Source organism: Bubalus bubalis, chromosome 6 (genome assembly GCF_019923935.1).
Source record: "Bubalus bubalis isolate 160015118507 breed Murrah chromosome 6, NDDB_SH_1, whole genome shotgun sequence".
Lineage (NCBI taxonomy): Eukaryota > Metazoa > Chordata > Mammalia > Artiodactyla > Bovidae > Bubalus > Bubalus bubalis.
Window position 1 is genome coordinate 100,373,109 of NC_059162.1, and position 22,408 is coordinate 100,395,516.

General features: G+C 39.5%; 1 protein-coding gene across 6 annotated transcripts in view; it reads left to right on the forward strand.

The window, feature by feature from the left end:
* The window catches only part of TESK2 (testis associated actin remodelling kinase 2), a 139,303-nt gene that overhangs the window by 103,383 nt on the left and 13,512 nt on the right, over positions 1 to 22,408 (forward strand). For 5 of the 6 annotated variants that reach the window (XM_006052569.4, XM_006052570.4, XM_025288839.3 and 2 more), the window contains exon 5: positions 21,948 to 22,094. The exons of the other annotated variant lie outside the window; for it this stretch is intronic. In XM_006052569.4, coding sequence (XP_006052631.1) covers positions 21,948 to 22,094 — 147 coding nt within the window. The remainder of the gene's footprint in view (positions 1 to 21,947; positions 22,095 to 22,408) is intronic. 6 annotated transcript variants of the gene reach the window in all.

Here is a 22,408-nt window from a genome sequence, read left to right on the forward strand (position 1 = left end):
CCCAGTTAGCACATTATAATTATTTGTCTTTTCTACTCTACTTGAGGGTAAAACTTGCTCTCATTTTAAAAATCATAACTACTAGTTATTAAGCACCCACTGTGGGCTGAGTGCTATGCTTGGTGCTTTATATATTAGCTATAGTTCTCACAATTCTGTAGTTCTGTTTCTTCTGTTTTATAGATGAGACAACTAAGGCTTAGAGAAATTAAGTGACTTCCTCAAAGTAGGATGTGGATTTAGGTTCATCGGACCTCAAAGTCTGTACTCTTTTCATTGTAACATGCTGTCCTTAATTCACTTATGTATTCCCCATAGTCCTGAGCACAGGTTCTTGTATGTGTAACACATATAGTATTTGTAGAATTCATTTCTGACTAACTTTGTATATTTTGTGTTATTTGGGAAAGCTGTTTTCTGGTTATTGGATATATTATAATGTATTTGGGTGCAAGTAACAGAAAATAGTTAAATGGCCTTAAACAACTAAAGGACTTATATAAACTGAAATTCTATCAGCTTATTAGGTTAGAGCTTGGTTTAATTCAGCAGCTAAATAGATGTTATCCAGAGACCTCCCACCTCTCCCCATTTCTTTGTTCTATGCTTACATTGTCAGCTTCGTCCTAAGGTTGGCTCTCATTCATAATCAAAAAGTAGCTGCTACCAACTTACATGCTATTTTCTATTCCATATTCAGGTAGGAGGGATGTCAAAGGAGAGGAGAGAGAGATGCTTACAGACAGATTACATGTCATCTCATAATGGTTTTTATGGTTTGTTTTTGTTTGGGGATATTTTTTGTTTTTTACTTTGTTAAGAAAAGCACAAGGAGGGAAATATCCTCATATCAAACAGTTTGGGGAACTTCTTTTTTGGGAGGGACCTCTTTGTACAGAACCTCTTAGTGCCTAGAAGATTTGGAATTTGGTGGATGAGCGGGGTATAAGGTTGTAGGGTATGGGCCTCAAGTGACAATACTCTGGTCAAGGGAGTCAGCAAAAGAATTGATAGGACGTTTTGGGGTCTTTCTTGCCATTTCTGCCATGGAAAAACTATTCTTTTTTCCACTGTGGCTATAAGAGCCATTTAGCTATAAAAAGGGGGCTTCCCTGGTGGCTCAGTGATAAAGAATCTGCCTGCAATGCAGGAGACGTAGATTGAATCCCTGGGTTGGGAAGATCCTCTGGAATGGCAGCCCATTTCAGTATTCTTGCCTGGAGAGTCCCCTGGACAGAGGAGCCTGGCAGGATACAGTCTATGGTGTCGCAAAGAGTCGACACGACGGAAGCAACTGAACATGGCATGGCAGCTATAAACAGAGCAATTGCTTGGCCTCTTTAGCAAAGTCACCTCAGCCAGTCAGATACTTGGTACTGACAGAAATGCTCTTCACTTATGAGGGGATGTTTAGCCCTGCAAGTGGCTGAAGAGAATTTTTAATTCACAAAGCCCTCATCCTCTTCTCACTCACCATTTCTACCCCTTTCCCCACTTTCTTTATTAAAGAAGAGTTACTTTGGAAATTCCTTGTTTATGTGGGTTGATATGTGTTGTTTCTGAGTCGGTTTCTGTCAGACCTCTAAGAAGCCTTTATATAATCAGAGAGCTTACAATGAAAGGAGACTCTGTGGGTTCAGTAACCAAACTCATGCATTATTTATACAAATGAGCAGCCAGACCCCGATTCCAGTTTCTTGGTGTGCTGTGATATTGCCATTGGTTTTGCCTACTGCTTTTCTTATTTTTGTGTGACCCAGTACAGACTATTCTCCTGGTCTATCTTACCTTGAGCCAAATGCAAAGTTGTCTGGTGCCTGCCTTGAGTTAACTTTGGCAGCATAGCCATGCCCTCTATCTTTCAAGCATGTGGCTGCTTTTCTTGTCCCTGGTCTGCCTTTGTTTCAGTTTGATATGTTACTACATAAGTAATCTTCCTTAGGCATACTTTGATAATGTGATGCTTCTGTTTAAAAACTTCTGTTTGGTATTCTAGACTTTCTCTAATCGGATTTCAGAATTCAAATTGCTCCCTTTTGTTAGGTGGGTCTTTTTGCTATCTTCTACACGTGCTAGCCTTAGATATGCCTTCCAGGACCTGGGATGCCCTTGTCTCTCTTCTCCCTTCCACTTTCCAAGTTATGTCAAATTCCGAGTTCTCTAGTGAGGGTCAGTCTCTTAAATAGGGTCTGTATAATGATACCCGTGTGATTGGGTCCATAGTACATGTAGAAGCTTCATTAACTCCAGTGGAAAGAGCCAGCAGTCAAAAATAGTGTGAAATGCTACATCCAAGTCCTTGCACAATTAGAAATTCATTCCATTTATACATGTAAAAATAGCTAAAGCAGTCCTATGAATACATGTTGGTGTCTTCTTTACTTCTGAAAAAATGTAGCTTTTATTTAACTTTTGGTTTGGTCATTTAGTAATTTTAAAAATCTCTAAATAAATTGTGGTACATGTTTTCTGCCCTTATTTTTAGTAACTCCCTAAGACATTTGAGAAACAAGAATTTGAGGTTGGCAGCCTAACCTACAAATAATAGAAGAGTTCATTTAATTTACTTTTTTCTTAAAGAAGTTTCCCCCTGATTTGCTAGCATGCCTCTAGCTCATTTACTTATTAAGGAAAAAAATTTACTGGCTCCCACCTTGTGTCTTGCAGTATTCCAGGTACTCGAAATATGGTGTAGTGTTAGTTGCTTAGTCGTGTCCAGCTCTTTGAGACCCCATGGACTATATCCTGCCAGGCTCCTCTGTGCACGGGATTTCCGAGGCAAGAATACTGGAGTGGGTTGCCATTTCCTTCTCCAGGGGATCTTTCTGACCCAGGGATCAAACCCAGGTCTCCTGCATTGCAGGCAGATTCTTTACCATTTAAGCTGCAGGGAAGTCTGTAGAATATAATAATGAACAAATGATGATCTCTGCCCTCATGAAAATTACATTGTAATCATCAGGGGTGGGAGAGGAGTTAGACTAAACAAGAAACAAATTGTATATATGATGTTATGTGCTCTGGGGTTTTGAATGTGTAGATAGAGAAGATATCACAGAAGAGATAAAAATTAAGGAGGTAGTGGAACTAGTTATGTGAATATCTGAGGGAAAAGTGTTCTAGGCAGTGGAAACAGCAAGTGTAAAGATATGGAGGGAGAAATGCCTGGTGCTTGGTGTGGTCAAAGAACTCCGAAGACGGTGATGTGGCTGCAGCAGAAGGAATAAAAAGAATAGTAGTAGACGGAAGTCAGAGAAGAAACATGGGCCAGAGCCCGCAAGGTGCCTTACAGACCATTGTAAGAGTTTCCTCTTTTACTAAGGATGAATTGAGAAGTCTTTGGAGGTTTTTGAGTAGAATTACAACATGATATGACTTACCTTTTAACAGGATCACCCTGGCAACTGTGTGGTGAATAGACTGAAAAGGAGGCAAAGGTGAAAGCAGAAAGATTAGTTAAGAGAGACTATTTCAACAGAGTCCATGAAATAAATAGAGACTATGCAAAAAAGGTGAGAGGCAATGGTGACTTGGACCAGAGTGGTAGCAGTGAACCTCGTGATTTTAGATCTATTTTGAAAGTAGAGATAACAAACTTTCCTGATGCAGTGGGTGAGGGAAGTGAGAAGATGAAATAATTCAAGGATAACTGAAGTTTTGGGCCTGAACATCTGAAAGATAGAGTTTCTGTTAATGGAGATGGGAAGACTTCAGGAGGTACAAGATGGAAGATAATCAAGAGGCCAGTTTTGAATAGATTGAGTTTGAGATATTTACTGAACATCGAAGTGGAGATAACTTCATAAAGCATCAGGATTTCAAGGAGTGCTCTGAATGATACCTTCCTTGTGCAGATCCTATTTATCAGCTTTTTCACTAGAAAACATTTTATTGATTTAGAAGGAGGCATTTTTCAACTGCTTGTATCACTTTCTGAGTGATAATAATGAAAATCATTAAGCTGTTTTTCTTATTATAAGAAAAATAATTTATTTTCTATTATTATTTCTGTTCTTCTTCTTATAAGAAGAACATTAAGCTGTTCTTCTTATAAGTGTGCCATGACCTACTAAGCCTCTCCTTTGGGGTGGGGGGGATACATTAGCATACAATCCCATGGAATATGTGGTATTTTCCTATTTTACAGGTGAGAAATCTGAGGCTCAAAAAGAAGTTAATTTACCTGAGGTCTCCTAGCTAAGTGATCTTCCCTAGTGGCTCAGATTGTAAAGCATCTGCCTACAATGCGGGAGACCCAGGTTCAGTCCCTGGGTTGGGAAGATCTCCTGGAGAAGGAAATGGCAACCCACTCCAGTGTTCTTGCCTGGAAAATCCCATAGACGGAAGAGCCTGGTAGGCTACAGTCCGTGGGCTCGCAAAGAGTCAGATACGACTGAGCAACTTTACTTTCACTTTCTTAGCTAAGTAGTGGAGCTGGGATTGAGTCAAGTTCTACCTGACTATAATCCCATTTACTCAACTTTAAGCTCCTTGATCTTGGCTATTTTGTTCACTGTTGACTCTCACGTAACTGGCATGCAATAAATATTTGTTGGGTGAATGGATAAATAGATCAATGAGTGGACACTGCTTCCCAACACTTGAACTTCCAGCCATTAAGCTGTTAGCCACAGACATCTGCCTCTTTCAGGGTTGTTTTGGGCAACTGATGAATCTTTTCAGTGGTTGATAGTGATAGGACAAAGGATTTACAAAATGCTTCAGGAGACTTCTAGCTAATCTTTCTTTTAATCCTCTCCATGACTGTGAAACTAGTGTGGCATTTGAATTCATAGAGCCCCTTGTGAGTTTAGACTAAACCTGTTTCTAACAGAAATTTTGAAAAATGTTTTTCTTAATTTGATAGGTGGTATCATTCATCAGAGTTGGATCTGTGTTGACTCGAGAGCTTCTCCTACTTTGGATTCTGTAGCAAATAGGACGATGGTGGGAGGATGTACCTTTCACACATTCTTACTACTTCAGGGCATTTCAGCATTCCTACACTTGATACCTAATCACTCTACTCTGAGTTTCCTTGCTGTTTTTGTTGGTCTTGTTATCACAGTCACCATTGCCTGCTTATATAGTAGGTTCTTAGGTCAATGATTTCCAAAATGAATCATAAGCTTTTCTTTCTTCAACATGCTCATTTTAGCACACTTGACCTTCTCATAGTAATTGCTCGTGTCTATATCCTTTTCAACAAATAAGGAGACACTGTGTCAAGGGCTAGTTTAGATGAACTTCCAAGAGGAGAAGCTGCTCTGTGAAGGTGGCAGAACAATTGTCTAAAGCCTTCTGAAGTACTTGGCACAAGTAGCTCCTTAATAAATGTTTATTAAATTAATTAATAACTTATAAAAGTATTAGTATAATGCTTAACTTTTCTAAAACTAGAGTTCTCGTTCCCTTCCTCCTTGACCTCTCGCATTTTTTACATCTTATCAATCATCATGTCCTGACCATTTTGCCTCCTTTCTATCTTGAATCCATTCACCTCAGGTGAGTTCCTTCTGCTATCATCATCTTTTGCCACAACCTTCTAAACTAGTCTCCCTATCAGTCTTGTTCCTTGCCTTGCATCCATATTGTCCGTATTGCCAGCCAGAGTTCCTGTTAAAATACAAATCTATTTTTTAACAATCTGAGCAATTTTTAAGTGTACAATTCAATAGTTAGTATTCAGTTCAGTTCAGTTCAGTTGCTCAGTCATGTCCGACTCTTTGTGACCCCATGAATTGCAACACGCCAGGCCTCCCTGTCCATCACCAACTCCCGGAGTTTACTCAAACTCATGTCCATCGAGTCGGTGATACCATCCAGCCATCTCATCCTCTGTTGTCCCCTTCTCCTCCTGCCCCCAATCCCTCCCAGCATCAGAGTCTTTTCCAATGAGTCAATTCTTCGCATGAGGTGGCCAAAGTATTGGAGTTAAATATGTTTATATTGTTGTGTAACAGGTTTTTGGATCTTTTTCCTCTTGCAGAATTGAAATTCTGTATTATTAAACAACTCCCTATTTCCCTCTTCCTCCAGTCCCTGGTAACCACTGTTCTATTTTTTGTTTCAATGATTTTGATTACTTAAGTACCTCAAAAAAGTAGAATCACTCAGTAGTTGTCTTTCTGTGTGACTGGCTCATTTTCTTAGCTTAATGTCCTAAAGGTTCACCTATGTTGTAACATGTGACAGGATTTCCATCCTTTTTAAGTGTGAATAATATTCCATCACAAGTTTATACATACTATATTTTACTTACCTATTCATCCATCTGTGGAAATTTGGGTTGCTTCCATCTGTTGGCTATTGTGAACAGTACTGCTTTGAATAAAGGTGTGCCTATGTCTCTTAGAGACCCCATTTTCAATTTTTTTTGATGTATACTAAGAAGCAGAGTTGCTAAATGATATAATAGTTCTATTTTTAACTTTTTTAGGAACCAGCATATTGTTTTCCACAGTTATTGTACCATTTTACAATCCTACAAATAGTGCAAGGGTTCTAATTTCTCTACATCCTTGTCGATGCTTACTGTTTTCTTTCTTTCTTTTTTTGAATAGTTGCATTCTAATGGGTGTGAGGTGATAACTCACTGTGGTTTTGACTTGCATTTCTCCATTTCTCATTTGTTGCAGAGACTGTCCTTTTCCCTTTGATATATGTGAGGGTTTATTTCTGGGCTTTCTATTCTATTCCATTAGTCTATATGTCTGTCTTTATGCCAACACCACAATGTTTAATGCAAAGCTAATTTTGTTTTTCCTTTCATAAACCCTTTTATGTATCCTCATTGCCCTCAGAGTAAAGTCAAAATATCTAACCCTGGCCCTCACCATCTCTGTATCCTCACTGCTTGTTCTTCTCTGATCTGTTGGTTCAGGTCTCAGTTGTATACTGCAGCTGTACTGAGCCTCTTTCTCCTTCAGTTCCACAAATGAGATGTGACCCTTTCCACCTTTGGGTCTCTGCCTCAGCTCTCCCTCTGCCTAGAACACAAACTTTCTGTCTCTCATTGGCCTGGCCAAATCCTATTTAACCTTTAGGACTCAGCTTAGATATAACTTTCTCTAGGAAGTCTTTTCTAATCTCCCAAGATTAGTTAGACATCCCTCCTATATGCTTCCATAATACCATAGTATTTATCATTGACTTTAATTTACTCTTTGCTTGTGTATGTAGCAAAGTAATGCTCAAAATTCTCCAAGCTAGGCTTCAATGGTATGTGAACCATGAACTTCCAGATGTTCAAGCTGTATTTAGAAAAGGCAGAGGAACCAGAGATCAAATTGCCAACATCCATTGGCTCATAGAAAAAGCAAGAGAATTCCAGAAAAGCATCTACTTCTGCTTCATTGACTATCCCACAGCCTTTGACTGTGTGGGTCATAGCAAATTATGGAAAATTCTTAAAGAGATGGAAATACTAGACCACCTTACCTGCCTCCTGAGAAATCTGTATGCAGGTCAAGAAGCAGCAGTTAGAACTGGACATGGAACAACAGACTGGTTCCAAATTGGGAAAGGAGTAGGTAACGCTGTATATTGTCACCCTGCTTTTTTAACTTCTATGCAGAGTATGTCATGTGAAATGCTTGGCTGGATGAAGCACAAGCTGGAATCAAGATTGCCAGGAGAAATATCAATAACCTCAGATACACAGATGACACCACCCTTATGGAGAAAATGAAGAGGAAGTAAAGAGCCTCTTGATTAAAGTGAAAGAGGAGAGTGAAAAAGCTGACTTAAAATTCAACATTCAAAAAATGAAGATCATGGCATCAGGTCTCATCACTTCATGGCAAATAGATGGGGAAACAATGGAAACAGTGACAGAGTTTATTTTTTTGGGTTCCAAAATCACTGCAGATGGTGACTGCAGCCATGAAATTAAAAGACTCTTACTCCTTGGAAAAAAAGCTATGAACAACCTAGATAGCATATTGAAAAACAGAGATATTACTTTGCCAACAAAAGTCGATCTAGTCAAAGCTATGGTTTTTCCAGTAGTCATGTATGGATGTGAGAGTTGGACTGTAAAGAAATCTGTGAGTGAAAGTCACTCAGTCATGTTCAACTCTTTGTGACCCCATGGACTATATACAGTCCATGGAATTCTCCAGGCCAGAATACTGGAATTGGTAGCCTTTCCCTTCTCCAGGGGATCTTCCCAACCCAGGGGTTGAACCCAGGTCTCCCACATTGCAGGCAGATTCTTTACCAACTGAGCTATCAGGGAAGCCCAAAGGAAGCTGAGCACTGAAGAATTAATGCTTTTGAACTGTGGTGTTGGAGAAGACTCTTCCGAGTCCCTTGGACTGCAGGATCAAACTGGTCAATCCTAGAGGAAATGAGTCCTGAATAGTCATTGGAAAGACAATGCTGAAGCTGAAACTCCAGTACTTTGGCCACCGAATGTGAAGAACTGAAAAGAACTTAGAAAAGACTCTGATGCTGGGAAAGATTGAGGGCAGAAGGAGAAGGGTGCGACAGAAGATGAGATGGTTGGATGGCATCACTGACTTGATGGACATGAGTTTGAGCAAGCTCTGGGAGTTGGTGATAGACAGGGAAGTCTGGCGTGCTGCAGTCCTGGGGTTGCAAAGAATCAGACATGACTGTGTGACTGAACTGAACTGACTTTGTAAGTAGATTATAAATTCCTTGAGGTCAGGGTCTGTTTTGTTTGCATTGGCCTCCATTGGTTCCTTCATAGTGCCTGACAATGATAACTGCTTATCGTATTTGTTAATTGAATGAATAAAAAATCAGTGGCATTTTCTGGCTCAAAAGTATTCTGTGATTTCCTCATTGATTACAGTGTAGTTTTGTAACCTTAGTGGCTTATTAGAATTGCTTAGGAGTTTTTTACAAAGTACAGATGCTGGGACCTCACACAAGGCCTATTGAGTTAAAGTCTTGGGTAAGACCGAGGCATCTGTATTTGAAAATAAATTAATAGGGCACCATAGGTTATCTAGTGCACAGCTAGGGTTAAAACATGGAACTCAAAATAAACTCTTAGCCTGGTATCTAGTCCTCTCTGCTCTAGCATCATCCTGCCTGTTTTCTTCTAGTTCTCTTCCTCTTTAACAAGTACTCTGTAATTCAGGCAAAGTAGGCTTTATGTGTTTACTAAATGCAGTGTGTGTTTTCCTGCTTCCTTATTTGTATTATTTCTTCAACCCAGAATACTCTTTCCCTTTATCCTATGGAAATCTTCCCCCTCTTCAAGACTTGGCTCAAAGACCACTTATTTCTGCATAAAACCTTTCCTGATTGTTTCCTTACCATTGCTACACCTCCCTATCTCTCCCTTAGGTAGTCAAAATGTTTCCCTCCATTGATCTTCTTTTACAGTTGGTTTTTTTTTTTTTTGGTACCTCTCTTATTACACATTTCACCATGTATTAAAGTTATTTTTGCTTTAGTTTCCTTGCAGCAGTGTAAGCTCCTAGAGTAAAGGAGGAACCCAGACTTCAGGGTCCGAAGACTTGGGTTCAGATCCCTATCTCAGATCCATTGAATAGCCAAAGGCAAGTTAGTTAAATTCTCTGGGCTTGGTTTCTTCATTCAGTAGAAAACAATGACAAGAATGTTTCAAGATCTTGCAAAGTTCAAATGAGGTAACTGTGAAAGTGCTTTGTAAAATCACTTGCTGGTTATTATATAATGGCAAACATGGTGTCTTACTCAGATGTATACTCCTAATCTCCCCAAAGTACCTCATATTTAGAAGACACTTTTATAGGTATTGGCTGAATGATTGAATAGGGAGGAAAGGAAGCAAACAGTAAACATGTTATGTCATCAAAAAAGTGAAATTGAGAAAAATCTTCCAGTGATTTTTAGTACCTGTACGAATGTGTAGAATTCTTGCCTCAAGAATGGAATAATTTCTAAATGGCTTCTTAAATTGTTCAATTGTAAGACCTCTTGCATAGTTATCCTTTCCTTCTGTAATTAATTCACTTGGCAATTTCTTTTCTACCCAGACTAGCTAGTTAGTCAAATGTGTTTCTGATATGCTCAGAAGGAACAGAACTGAATACTGGACTTAGAAATAAAATAATAGACATATGACTTCCCCAATAAGTCTTTAAGTCAACTAAAGTGTTAGGATGAGGAAATATTTTAATTTTTAACCAATAATTTGTTGTACTTGGTGGTGTCAGATGCTTTTTAAAAAATAACTTTTTTTCTGATTATGAAATCACACATGCTCATTAAAGAAATAGCTAATATTTCTAGAATGTAAAGTTTGGCATGCATTTTCTTTTTTCACCCTGTGACAACTTGACAACCCTGTGAGATGTAGTCATTATTGTTGCTATCTTATGTAAAAAGAAGCTGAGAATTAGATTAAATAGTACCTGAAAAGCTCTTCTTTCATTTTATCTACTTAGCCCAATTTTCAAGTCTTAGTTTAAATTTTCACTTCATTATATTGGCTGTTCCTAATGGTTCCCCCCGCATCTAGATCATTACTTAGATTATTATTCTCTTTGATAGTATTCTTCCCTTTTTCATTGTAGCACATATCATAACATATAATTCTTTATTTATTTGATGTTTGTTTATTGTCCCTCTCCCATATATCAATTCCAGTAGGATTGGGACCATGTTCTGTTTGTTTACCACCAGCAACAAGTAAGTAGCAGGTCATTGAAGAGCATGGGGTTGGTAGAGGAAGTAGTGGACCTCCTCAATTACTGCCTTTATATTAAGCTCAGGAAGCTAAAGACCACATTCTTAGATGCTGGAAAGTTGGAGTGTTAGTTAGAGGGCTCCACAGTTAAGGAGGACCGTTGTGTTTAGTGTGATTATTCTCTTCCCTAACTTACGCTCTTTACAAAGCTAATATGGGTTACTTCGGCCCCTAGGCAAGGATGTTATAGAAGGACTTCAATTGTATAATGTGGAGTTTAGCATGGACTGCCTTTCAGGTCTATCCCACCATATTATATTGTTATTCTATACCCTTGGGCATTGTTTTTTTCATGAGTATCTTTGAAAAAATTGTTGATCCATGCATGAAATCAGGAAGGAAAATGTACCTATGTTGATACTGACTAACTTATCCTGTACATAAGTTCATAGAAATACTTTTCTGGGAATACATAAAAGATAAGGAGACATTATGAAGATTAGAGAAAAGAATATTAAAAATTTGAGAGATAGAGGCTGGATGATACAGGGCCTTATAGACCATGGTGAAGATTTTGAATTTTATTTTAAATACAGCAGGAAGCAATTGAAAGATTTTAGATAGGAGAACAGTAGGATGCAATTTGTATTAAAAAATAGCACTTTGGCTGCTGTGGAGAACAGATTGTAGAGTGACAAAAGTGAGGACAAGGAGACCAGTGGGGAGAAACATACAGATTATATGAGAGAATGTGGGTAGCTTGAACTGGAGTGGTATCTGTGAAGATTTTTAAAGGTCTCTTTTAGAAATAGAAACACAAGGTCTTATGACTTCGATAAGAAAAAGAGTAAGGAATCAAATAAGGCCCATTTTCTAGGTGAGTGGTTGTTTCATTTACTGAGATTTGGAAAATTTCCAGAATGCTGATGGAATGCCTACTCGGCCATGTATGTATTACCTGAGATTTTTTTTTTTAACATAACACTTAATCAGAATAGTCTGTTTGCTGTGAAAGACCAGATTCAGTCTTTGAGCTTTTTAAGGATAACACATCACTGCATCTTAAAGCCCTTCCATGGACAAGACCTTTTTGGTCTAAGCCCTAAAGACTGAGGTAGCTGATGAGAGTAGATTCATGGAGAGTGTAGAAGGGATCTCTATATGTAGATAAATGGTTGGAGACACTTAATTTGTTCATTAATTCAGTTACCTTTTATTGAGGCTTACACTGATCTAGCAATGGCATTGAATCTCAGTGAACTCAAGAAGTGAAGTTAATTGTACATTAGAACCTTCTGAATTTATTTGGAAAAGTATTCAGAATTCAGCACCTTGGTCATTCTCTGCTTTTAGCTATTTAGAAAAATTTCTTAGAATTTAGTATCCCCAAAACCCCTTTGAGTGATATCATATCCAGATCTGCTGCTTTGTTTGAATTGCAAGTTGGCCTTAGACCAGCGTTAGCTGCTTCTCAGAGAGTCCAGTGACTGATAGAGAAAAGATAATTTGGAACATGTTGATAGAAAAACTCTAGACTTAACTTCACTCAAGTTTAATCATCTCATTTTTCTCATTTACTTTCTCATTTTTCCTGTGTAGCTTGCAGGATCTTAGTTCCCCAACCAGGGCTTGAACCTGTGCCCCTGCAGTGGAAGCATGGCATCCTAACCACTGGACCACCCAGGAATTCTCTACTCTGTCATTACAGAGGGCACATAATTCCAACATTTGAGATGGTCTGAAACCAAAGAAATGGCTTTCTCTCTTTCTTTACAGTTGTAGATACTTATGTATACATGCATGCTCAGTCGCTGTCATGTCTGACTCTTTGTGACCCCATGGACTATAGCCCACCAGGCTCCTCTGTCCATGGGGTTATTCAGGCAAGAATACTAGAGTGGGTTGCCATTTCCTCCTCCAGGGAATCTTCCTGACCCAAGGATCAAACCTGTGTCTCCTGTATTAGCAGGTGGATTCTTTACCACTGAGCCACCTGGGAAGCTCACTTATGTATACACCAGACCTCAAATCTGTTTTCTCTGCAGTTGAACCAAAACTGGCTGACTCCTCTTTGCCCGCCCCTTCTTTTGATAACTCCAGCTAGTCTTTGTGAATTTTTGTGATCTTGCAGGTAATTAGTTACCTATTTAACCCTTAGCCTTTAGAGGAGATTTCTCCCTGCACTTGGAGTGACTATTGAGTTGGAAAGCTGTTTTCCACATAGCAAATTAGAAACCTTTCCTCCCTTTTTGTCCTTCTATCTACCGTTTGCCACTAGAAGATACCATCTGGGCTTATAGTTTGCCTCTAAATTTTGCTTGACTTTTTCTTTATCCATAGGCCAAGTTGTGTGTTGATATGGACAGAAGAGGTGGAAGAAATGATTGGCTCATTTGATGATAGAGTCTCCCCCCACCTTTTTTTAAATTGGAGGATAATTGCTTTACAGAATTTTGTGGTTTTCTGTCAAACATTAACAAGAATCAGCCATAGGGCCACCTATGTCCCCTCCCTCCCATCTCCCTCCCATCCCACCCTTCTAGATTGTCACAGAGCCCCTGTTTGAGTTCCCTGAGCCATACAGCAAATTCCCATTGGCTATCTATTTTACGTATAGCAATATAAGTTTCCATGTTGTAGTTTCCTTTGATATAAATCATCTTAATTAGAAACTTAAACCTCTTTTGGTTTCCATTTTCATTTTGTCGATTGTCAAGCCCTTACTCCTGAGATCTGGGGAAAGGGGAAGCAGGGTCTGTTGTCTTCCTTAACAGATTGCTTTGTTCAGTGTGAGTTCAATCACAAGGTGAATGTCAGAGGTTCTTGTCTGAATCTGGAAAATGTGAGGTTGTCGTAGATATGGGGTAGCAAGTTGGATTTGAATTAAAAAAATTTTTTATTGAAGTATAGAAGAAAGCTTTCAAACATGACCTTAATAACTATGTCACTGATGAAGATATCGTGGAGGTGGGGATAGGAAAGCAGACTGGATAGAGTAGTCAGCAGACCTAGGCTGATCTTAAATCATGTCTGAGACCATTGATTGCTAGTAGAGCTTTATGGGGCAAATAAAAGAGTCTTAGTGTTATCTTAGTTCATTTCTTTGAGAAGATTAGTTTTACAGATTTATCTTTTAATGTTTACTTTATTTAAACAAATTTGATTTTGATTATGAGATGTTTACAGTAAGAATTAAAGATCTGTGGGAGAAGCTTAGTCATACTTTTTTGAATCTTGTGGGCAAACAGTCATTTTGATGTTTATAGTAGTTTATGTGCATAGAAAAACACTCCTACTACTTCAGGTGCATTAAACAAACATGTTCTTAAAGTGGTGAGCGGGTTATACTTAGCGTCTGCAGGAAGTATGAGGAAAAAGTGAGTGGTATCTTCATGGCCTCTTCTAACCTGGTTTTTTCAGCTACTGATAAAAGAAATGCCCTCTCTAATTTTCAAAAAGAGATCTTAGATATATTTTTAAGTCCATGTGATTCTGATCACTTTAAGGAGTCTGCAGATAGAGTGGTCAAAAGATCCTCAGAATTTCCTTCCACTGAGTGGCCAGACAGGCTGTTTTGTATTTTGCTTTGTATTTATTGCTACCATAGTATCTGCCATATAGTGCATGCATGCTAAGTCGCTTCAGTTGTGTCAACTCTTTGCGACCCCACAGACCTTAGCCCACCAGGCTCTTCTGTCCATGGATTCTCCAGACAAGAATACTGGAGTAGGTTGCTATGCCCTTCTCCAGGGGATCTTCCCAATCCACATCTCTTATGTCTCCTGCAATGGCAGGCGGGTTCTTTACCACTAGTGCCATCTGAGAAGCCTTCAAGTAGGCATTATTAAATGTTTGTTTTGCATGATATTTATCAGAAAATTCCTCTAAAAGTACATCTCTCTTTTTTATCTTAAATTACAGTAATGACAGAAATGGGAGGGCTTCTAATAAAAGAGGGAACTTTAAACCTGCCTCTATTATTTAAATGTACTTAATCATTCATTTATTAACTCAGGGATTTATTATTTACCTTACTGGATACTAGACTTACAAACTTGAGAAAGATCTGGTCGCTGTCATCAAAGTTATAGTACAATATGATAAGCAATGGTAGAAATACAGGGGGCCCAAGAGGCACAAAAGATGGGATGGGGTATCAGGAAATGCTTTCCAAAATAAGCGACTTGAGTTGGGTTTAGAAGGATGAATAAGAATTAGCAAAGCTATGAAGGGGAAGAAGAGTATTCTGCATAGTACTTAAGCATATATGAAGGCAGAGAGAGTTTAACATTTAAATATTCTGAAATACATCTTGGGTTCCCTTTCTCTTTGACTCAGTTCATTACTGCTGCCTGCTTGAGTCACGCAGGTCCCAGTGGACCTCCTGGAGTGGAGGCTGAACCGTGGTGAACTCAGGCCTTGGCAGATGTGTGGATGTGCACTTGTGTGGTGGCTGTGGAACCTCGAGCTGAGAACAGGGGGCTCCTTTGGAGCATGAGCCTCCCACAGGGCGCTCTTGGGATGCCTGTCCCGGAATTACCCAGGGCAGTAACAAAGCTTTCTTTTCTTCTTTAAACCAAGCCAGCAGGATGGGATGTCTGCTAGCCTTTGTGTTTGGAGCCAACCAACAAACACAGTGACCAGTACAATGGCATTGTTGGGCTTCAGTGAAAAGTAGGTCGTGGCCCAGGCCCTCCTCTGCAGAGGGCCCATCCAAAGAACAGAGGTTGGACAAGCCTCTGATTTGGCTGTTTGGTATTGATGCTGGTTTCTGATGGGCTTTCTGACTTACTTTTGGTGTGTAACATTGTAGGATTTCTTCCCATTGTTTCCAAAAACCTCTATTTGGAATCTCTAAGTTGCCTTTGACTCTTTTCCCTTAGTTCTCATATCTACTACTCAGATGCTAAATCGTTTAGATTCTACTTCTGTTTATTCTAACTCTAGACTACTTTTTCATGCCTGTAATAGCACTGTAAGTCAGGTATTTGGTCATCTCTCATCTGGGCTGATGCAGTAGCCTTTAAACCTCCCTCTAGGTCCTTCTCTCTTTTGTTAACACCATGAGCTTTCTAAAATGTAGTTTCCGTCATGTATTAGTTTCCTAGGATTGCCATAACAAAGCACCACAAAGTGAGTGGCTTATGATGATACAAGTTTATTCTCTCATAGTTCTGAAAGCTTGAAGTCTGAAATCAAAGTGTCGGCAGGGTCTTGCTCTCTCTGAAGGCCCTAAAGGAAGAAGAGCCTTGCCTCTTCATGGTTTCTCTTGGTGTTCCTTAGCTTATAGACACATCAAAATGGATCTTTGCCTCCATTGTTACCTGACATTCTCCTTGTATGTCTGTGTCTCCTCTCCTCTTTTTGTTAAGATATTAGATTAAGGATCCATCCTACTCCAGAAGGACCTTATCTTTACTTGATTACATCTGCCAAAGACCTTATTTTCAAATAAGGTCACATTCACAGGTAATCAATTCATTGAATCTTCATAACTCTATGGGTTAGGCTCTATTATTATTCCCATTTTATAGATGAATGTTAAAGAGTAACCAACCCAGGTCACACAACTAGTCAGAGGTGAGTTTCAATCAGAGGCAGCCTAACTCCGCACTGTGTGGGCTTCACCACTATATTGCACTGCCTGGCTTCACTTTTTAACTTCATTCTTCTCCCCTGCTTATACTTCATGCAGGGAAAGAAAAAAGAGAAGAATAACTACTAATCGCTGCACTTGGTGTTCCTTTTGTATAGAATGTCTTTATTACTCCCAACCCTGCATATGGGCTTCCAGGAAATAGAACTGAATCCTCAATGGGTGATGAGCCAGGCCTAGTGGGAAAAGGTATTCCAGGTAATGGGGCCAGCAATGTGCACAAATGTGCAAGTAAGCAGGGATCAGACCCTTATAAACAGGAGTGAAAGACATGTATGACATGCTAAAGATTGTGGATTTTATCCTAAGAGTAATAGGACATCAGTGAATAATTTTAAAAGGGGAATGACTTAAGGTTGGCATTTAGAAGGTTAATCTTGGATATATTAAGGAAAATTGATTGGAAGGAGGGCTAAGTCTATTCAAGACGTAAGGAAAAGAAAAGAAGACTACTTCGAAAGCTAGTAGAGTAACCCAGGGGAGGAATGATGATAAGATATTAATAGTGGAAAGAATGAGTTGTATACTGTGAGCTAAGCTAAGCATGTGCTAGACACATTAATACTTTGTATATCTTATCTCTCTTTATTTTTCTCTGCCTTTGATTAAACACCAAATCACTTTGGTTCTGCCTCTGAGATGTCTCCAGATATTAACCTCTTTTCCATTCTCGCTCCCAGTCTTTTTCAGGCCTTTGTTGCTTCTCACTTGGATTCCAGAAGCCTCCTAACTCTTCTCCCAGCCTCAATTCCTGACCTTTCTGTACAGTTTTTACATTACTGTTAGAATGATATTTCTAAAGCACATCTGGTCATTGTCCTGGGTGAAAAAAATCGTTAATTTTTGTGTCATCTCTACTAGACTGTGAACTAAGGGCAGGGATTGGCCCTGCTTAGTTTTATGTTTTCATGTAGTAGGTTTTCAGTATTTCTGTAGGTGTATGGATAGAGGTGGGTGGATCTCCCTCGGGACAACCCCGCCAGTTAGGTGGCAGCAAATGATGTCTGTTAGTGGAATGGCAGCACATTCATCTGCCTTAGGTAAGTGCCCTAGCTCTAGGCTATTTGGGTAGATTTTTCACAAAGGAATAATAATTCTTAGAGTTGATATTTTCTTTAGTACCTCTCTGAATATGCCTTTGAACTACTATTCATAGATAAGTTTGTTTGATTATAGATATCACTACTTTGATATTCAGAGTTAAGAAAGGGTAACCATTTTTTCTTGTTCTTCTGACTGGTTATGATTGGGTGAGGTTATGATTAGAATCAGCAGGAATCGAGAACAGGAGTCCTGGGTGTAGTGCATGTTACCTCAGGGAGAGGTATGTATTGCCTAGTCCTGCTCCAGAATATTCTTTGTATGTAAAAGTTTATGTGTCTATCTGTGTTTGAGTGGTACCATCAGACTCTATAGGGCATATATGGAAAGAGCCATTCTCAGCCTTTTAGGATCCAACTCAGATATTACTTTTTCTCAATATCTACTTTTATACCCCAAGTATTTACCTCTGCTAAAAGGTTATTAGTATTATTTGTTTACCAATGTGTCTTTCATGAACTTCTTTATGGTATAAACTGAGTATTTATATACCCACATTTACTGTGTAGATGGGACTCTTGTAATCACTGGGGGATATAATGTTGATGTAAATGGACAAGTTCTTACTCTCATATGAGGGTGGTAGGAAGGGGAGGAGTGCTTAATAAGTATTTGGAGAAATAAGCTGATATTCCTGAGTGGCGAACTGAGTGTGTGCTTACCTGTTCCTTTGATCATTTTCTAGAGTGTTGGCATATGATTTTTTACATACATAGTAATATTGTTCAGTCACCAACACATATTTGTCCATTTGGTGCCTTTTAAGAAAAAAGTCTTTAATGAAATCGAATATCACACAAATGAAATGGCAGAAACTCTTGACATTTTATTAAACCATGAGGAGGCGAAGCAGGTTTTGGTGTAGGTGAACTTGGGGAACAGTCACTTAGAGGTATTAAGTCCCTCTGACACATTTGATTGGCTGATATTATAGTTTTCTGAACTTGAAAGTTAAAAAGAGCAACAATAAAAATTATAAAATCTTCTCTCTGGTAGGTATTTAAATGTGTTGCCAAGGCCTTTGGTTGTTTCATAGAGCTCCCAAGGGAGTGGTCTGAAAGAAAATGAAAGCAAAGTGGCTGTTATCCCCAGCCCAGAAGGCTGAATGTGCGGGGACAGTTGTTCTTGCCTCTGCTTCCTACAGAGGGGTTTGTTCAGAGCACACACCAGCTGAGTCTGCACATGGTGTTGCTTATGGGGAAGTGGACATTCCGACTAATGGGCACACAGAGTGTGTAGCAACTTAGAAATCTTCCTTGTTGGCAGATCTCAAACTTCCTTTCCTCATATATGCAAAGGTCTTGAGACATTGAGAAGTTGTGGTTTCTGAGAGCCCCAGAGGCTTATCAGCCTCACCAAAGTGTTCACTGAAGGCAGGCAAGTGAATAAACTCCATTTGGTTTCCCTCTCTGGTCCTGGGTTTGTGCTTTTTTTCCATCTTGTCTGGAATAGTCAGAGCCAAATAGCCAGTGTGATTCCTCACCTTGTCTCACCTCTCTCTTCTGCTCTCCACCCTGTGGCTTGGTCTGTGGATTTCTCAGACTTTCAGAGACATGGCGGGACAGAGTAAACATGTGTTTGTCTGAACCAAGAGTCCTGGCTTACCCTGGCCCACAGAATACACATACAGGCTTTTTACCCGTCTTTTCTGCCTGGCCCTCAGTGGGTAACCTGAGTGGCTCCTGGAGTCAAGCCTTCCATGTCACACTGTCATGGTGCCAGACAAGTGGACTACAACCTTGTCATACCTTTTCTACTCTCAGAGCTAGAGAAATTTGTCTACGTGATTAGCTGTCAGCTTTACTGCCCCTCTATAGCTTGGAATTTGCAAGTTCACTTTCCTTTTAGCAAATGGGCACCTCAGATGTGAACCGTGAACATATTCAACTGGAGTGAAGAGGCTAAGGTGCTATGCTAATGCTGTCATTATGCTTTGTTTTGAGATTTCCAAAGATGGATTATCAAACAAGATGAAGCAGATCAACAGGTTTCCCTTTTGAGAAATTTGGTGTATTTTTAGCCATTCTCTCTGCCTTGCCAAACCTGATCTACTTCATCCAAGATCTGAAATGCTGCCTCATGCTGCCCCCAACTGGTTCTTTTTGGTACTCATGTTACCACATCAGAGAATCTAAGATTATATGAAACTTCTATTATTTTTTTCTTAGCACTTTCATGTATTTGTATTCAATTCTTATAATAACATCATGAGGTATATGGATCATGGATTATAATACCTATTGTATAGATGGGAAAACAGAAGGAAAGCCTCATTAGTCTATTTGTCCAAAGTAAAATGGCTGTTAAGAGGCAGAGTTGGACTAAAATTCAGGTTTCTTGTCTTCTCTCCCATCAGGTTCCCTAGTCTTTTGTAAATCCAATATCACCCCCCACTCCGAAAAGGTATGAAGTGCTTATTTTTAGGCTTAGAGGAATTTGCCCGTTTTCTTCCTTGGAAGGAGGAGGGAAATAATACATCACGTGAGGTTTGAGTAAATTCATGAATTTAATTAGCAAAAAATTTTGAGCTCCTGTTCTGCATGAGGCTCCCCGGTCCAAGTGCCATGGCCTCTAACTCTCCAATTTAATATAGGGGTAGAGTGTGAACTCTGGAGCCAGACTGCCTGAGTTTGAACCCTGGCTCTGCTGCTTAATAACTGGGTAACCTTGAACAAGTTGCTAAACCTCCAAATACCTCTTGTAAAATGAGAATAATAGTACACTTACCTTAGGGTTTTGTGAAGATTAAATGATGTAATTAACGGTAAGTCCTCAGAGTAGTGCCTGGCACAAAGTAAGCACCAACTAGTAGCAGCTGCCACTGCTATTGTGGTTATTATTATTATCTCGGTATGAATAGACTTATTTGCTCTTTTTAAAAAAACAAAACAAAACAAAGCAGCTCTTTGTGGGTATGTAGGAATGACAGACAGCCAAATTTCTGGAACGAGTATATCTTCACGTACTTTCCACTTAGCCTTGTCTCCTACTCACTCCTCAATTCACTTTGATCTTATTCTGGTCTTAACCACTTTACTGAAACTGCTCTGGCCATGGTTGCCAGTGACTTCTTATTTATTTATCTGGCTGCACTGGGTCTTGCTGCATGCAGCATCTTCTGTTGTGACACATGGGCTTCTCTCTGGTTGTATCCCATGGGCTCCAGATTGTGGGCTCAGCAGTTGAGGCACAGTGTGTGGGATTTTCAGCTCCCAGACCAGGGATTAAACCTTCATCCCTTGCATTGGAAGGCAGATTCTTAACTACTGGACCACCAGGGAAGTCCTGCTGGTGACTTGTTAGAGGCAAATTCAGTAGACACTTTTCAGGCTCATCTTATTTGATCTGTAGCATTTTGATACTTTTGGTCATTTTCTCTTTTGGAATGTTCTCCTTCTTTGGCTTCTGTGGTGACATTCTTGCTTGGTGGTTCTTCCTCTGCCTGCTTCTGTATATGTTCCAGTTGTTTGGGATTCTGTTACTTTCCCACCTTATATGTTAACCCCTGGGCAATCCCGTATATTCCTTAGCCTCAGTGACTACTTCAGCTCAATGTCATTGCCTCCTAAATGTTAGTCTCTAGCCCAGATTTTGCTCCTAAACTTCAAACTGACTTGGTATAGGGTATCTCCACATGTCCTTAAGCCCAGCATGTCTTAGTTGTACTCCCTGTTTTTTAACATTGCCTCTTCTAAAAACCTCCTCTCCCTATATTCTGGGTATTTAATAATGGCACACAGGGGCCAATAGCCTGCAATCCACCTAGGAGCTTTTCATTGTTCTCATCCTCCTCATCAAGGTATTCATCAAGTTTTTTTGACTTTGCCATCTAAAATCTTGAATCTTGCTCTGTTCCAGTGCCTCCACTGTTGCCTTAACTCAGGCATTCTTCCTTCACCAGGATTATTGCAATAATTTCCTAACCTATTTTCCCTTCTCCATATTCTCCACTCTAATCCATCCATCCTACCATTGCTGAAATAATCTTTTCCTTAAAAAAACAAATATGAACATGTTGCTTTTTGGCTTAAAAGGCTTCTTTTGTTCCCTATAGATAGGATAAAGTCCATATACTTTAGCAAAGCATATCAGCCTCACCTCTCATGTACTCTGGCCATACTGAGTAAATTAGTTTTCTGAATACACCATGCTCTTAACCAATAGCTTTATGTCTGCTGTTCCCTCTGTGTGGACTTTCTTTCCTGCTCCCCCAAGTCATCCTTTGAACTCCTCAGTTCCTTTGTGCAGCTTTCTCTGACATGCGTAGATTGAGTCTGTACCTTTTTCCTTTGTGCTGTCGTACCTGTACAAAGCTATTTTTTAGCATTTACTACATGATATTGTTTGTCTATATCCCTTAACAGATTGTGATCTCAAAGAAAGGTGCAGCATCTACCATAGTACCCAGATGCAGAATAACTGCTCAGTAACTTAAAAAAAAAACAACAGTCTCTGTCTTCTAGGTGTTTACCCTCCAGCAGTTTTACCCCCACCCTAAACGTTGCTGACAAATGGTAGCTGGGTTTTCCTTCTGTTTTGCAGTATATCAACTCTGGAAACCTGGAACAGTTGCTAGACAGTAACCTACATTTGCCCTGGACTGTGAGAGTGAAACTGGCTTATGACATAGCAGTGGGCCTCAGCTACCTTCACTTCAAAGGCATTTTCCATCGGGACCTCACCTCTAAGGTATGAAGGCTTTACTTGGACAACTCTTTGAGACACTATCTTCCATTTACCAAGAAAACTGCATTAAGAAACCAGTCATTAATGAGCTTTGGAATGTTGGAGATCTCTTATAAATTCAACATTTAATCATGGAAGATACAGCTTATTACTGTGTATAGCTAGTCCTTAGAAAGCCAAACTTGGCTCACAGCAGGTTCCTTTCATTGTTGAGTTCATCAGCACATACATCTTGAGAACCTTTATTCTTGGTTTCACTCACTACTGAATGTATGTTGCAGGAATAGATGGCACGAGAACACGTAAGAGATTCTTGC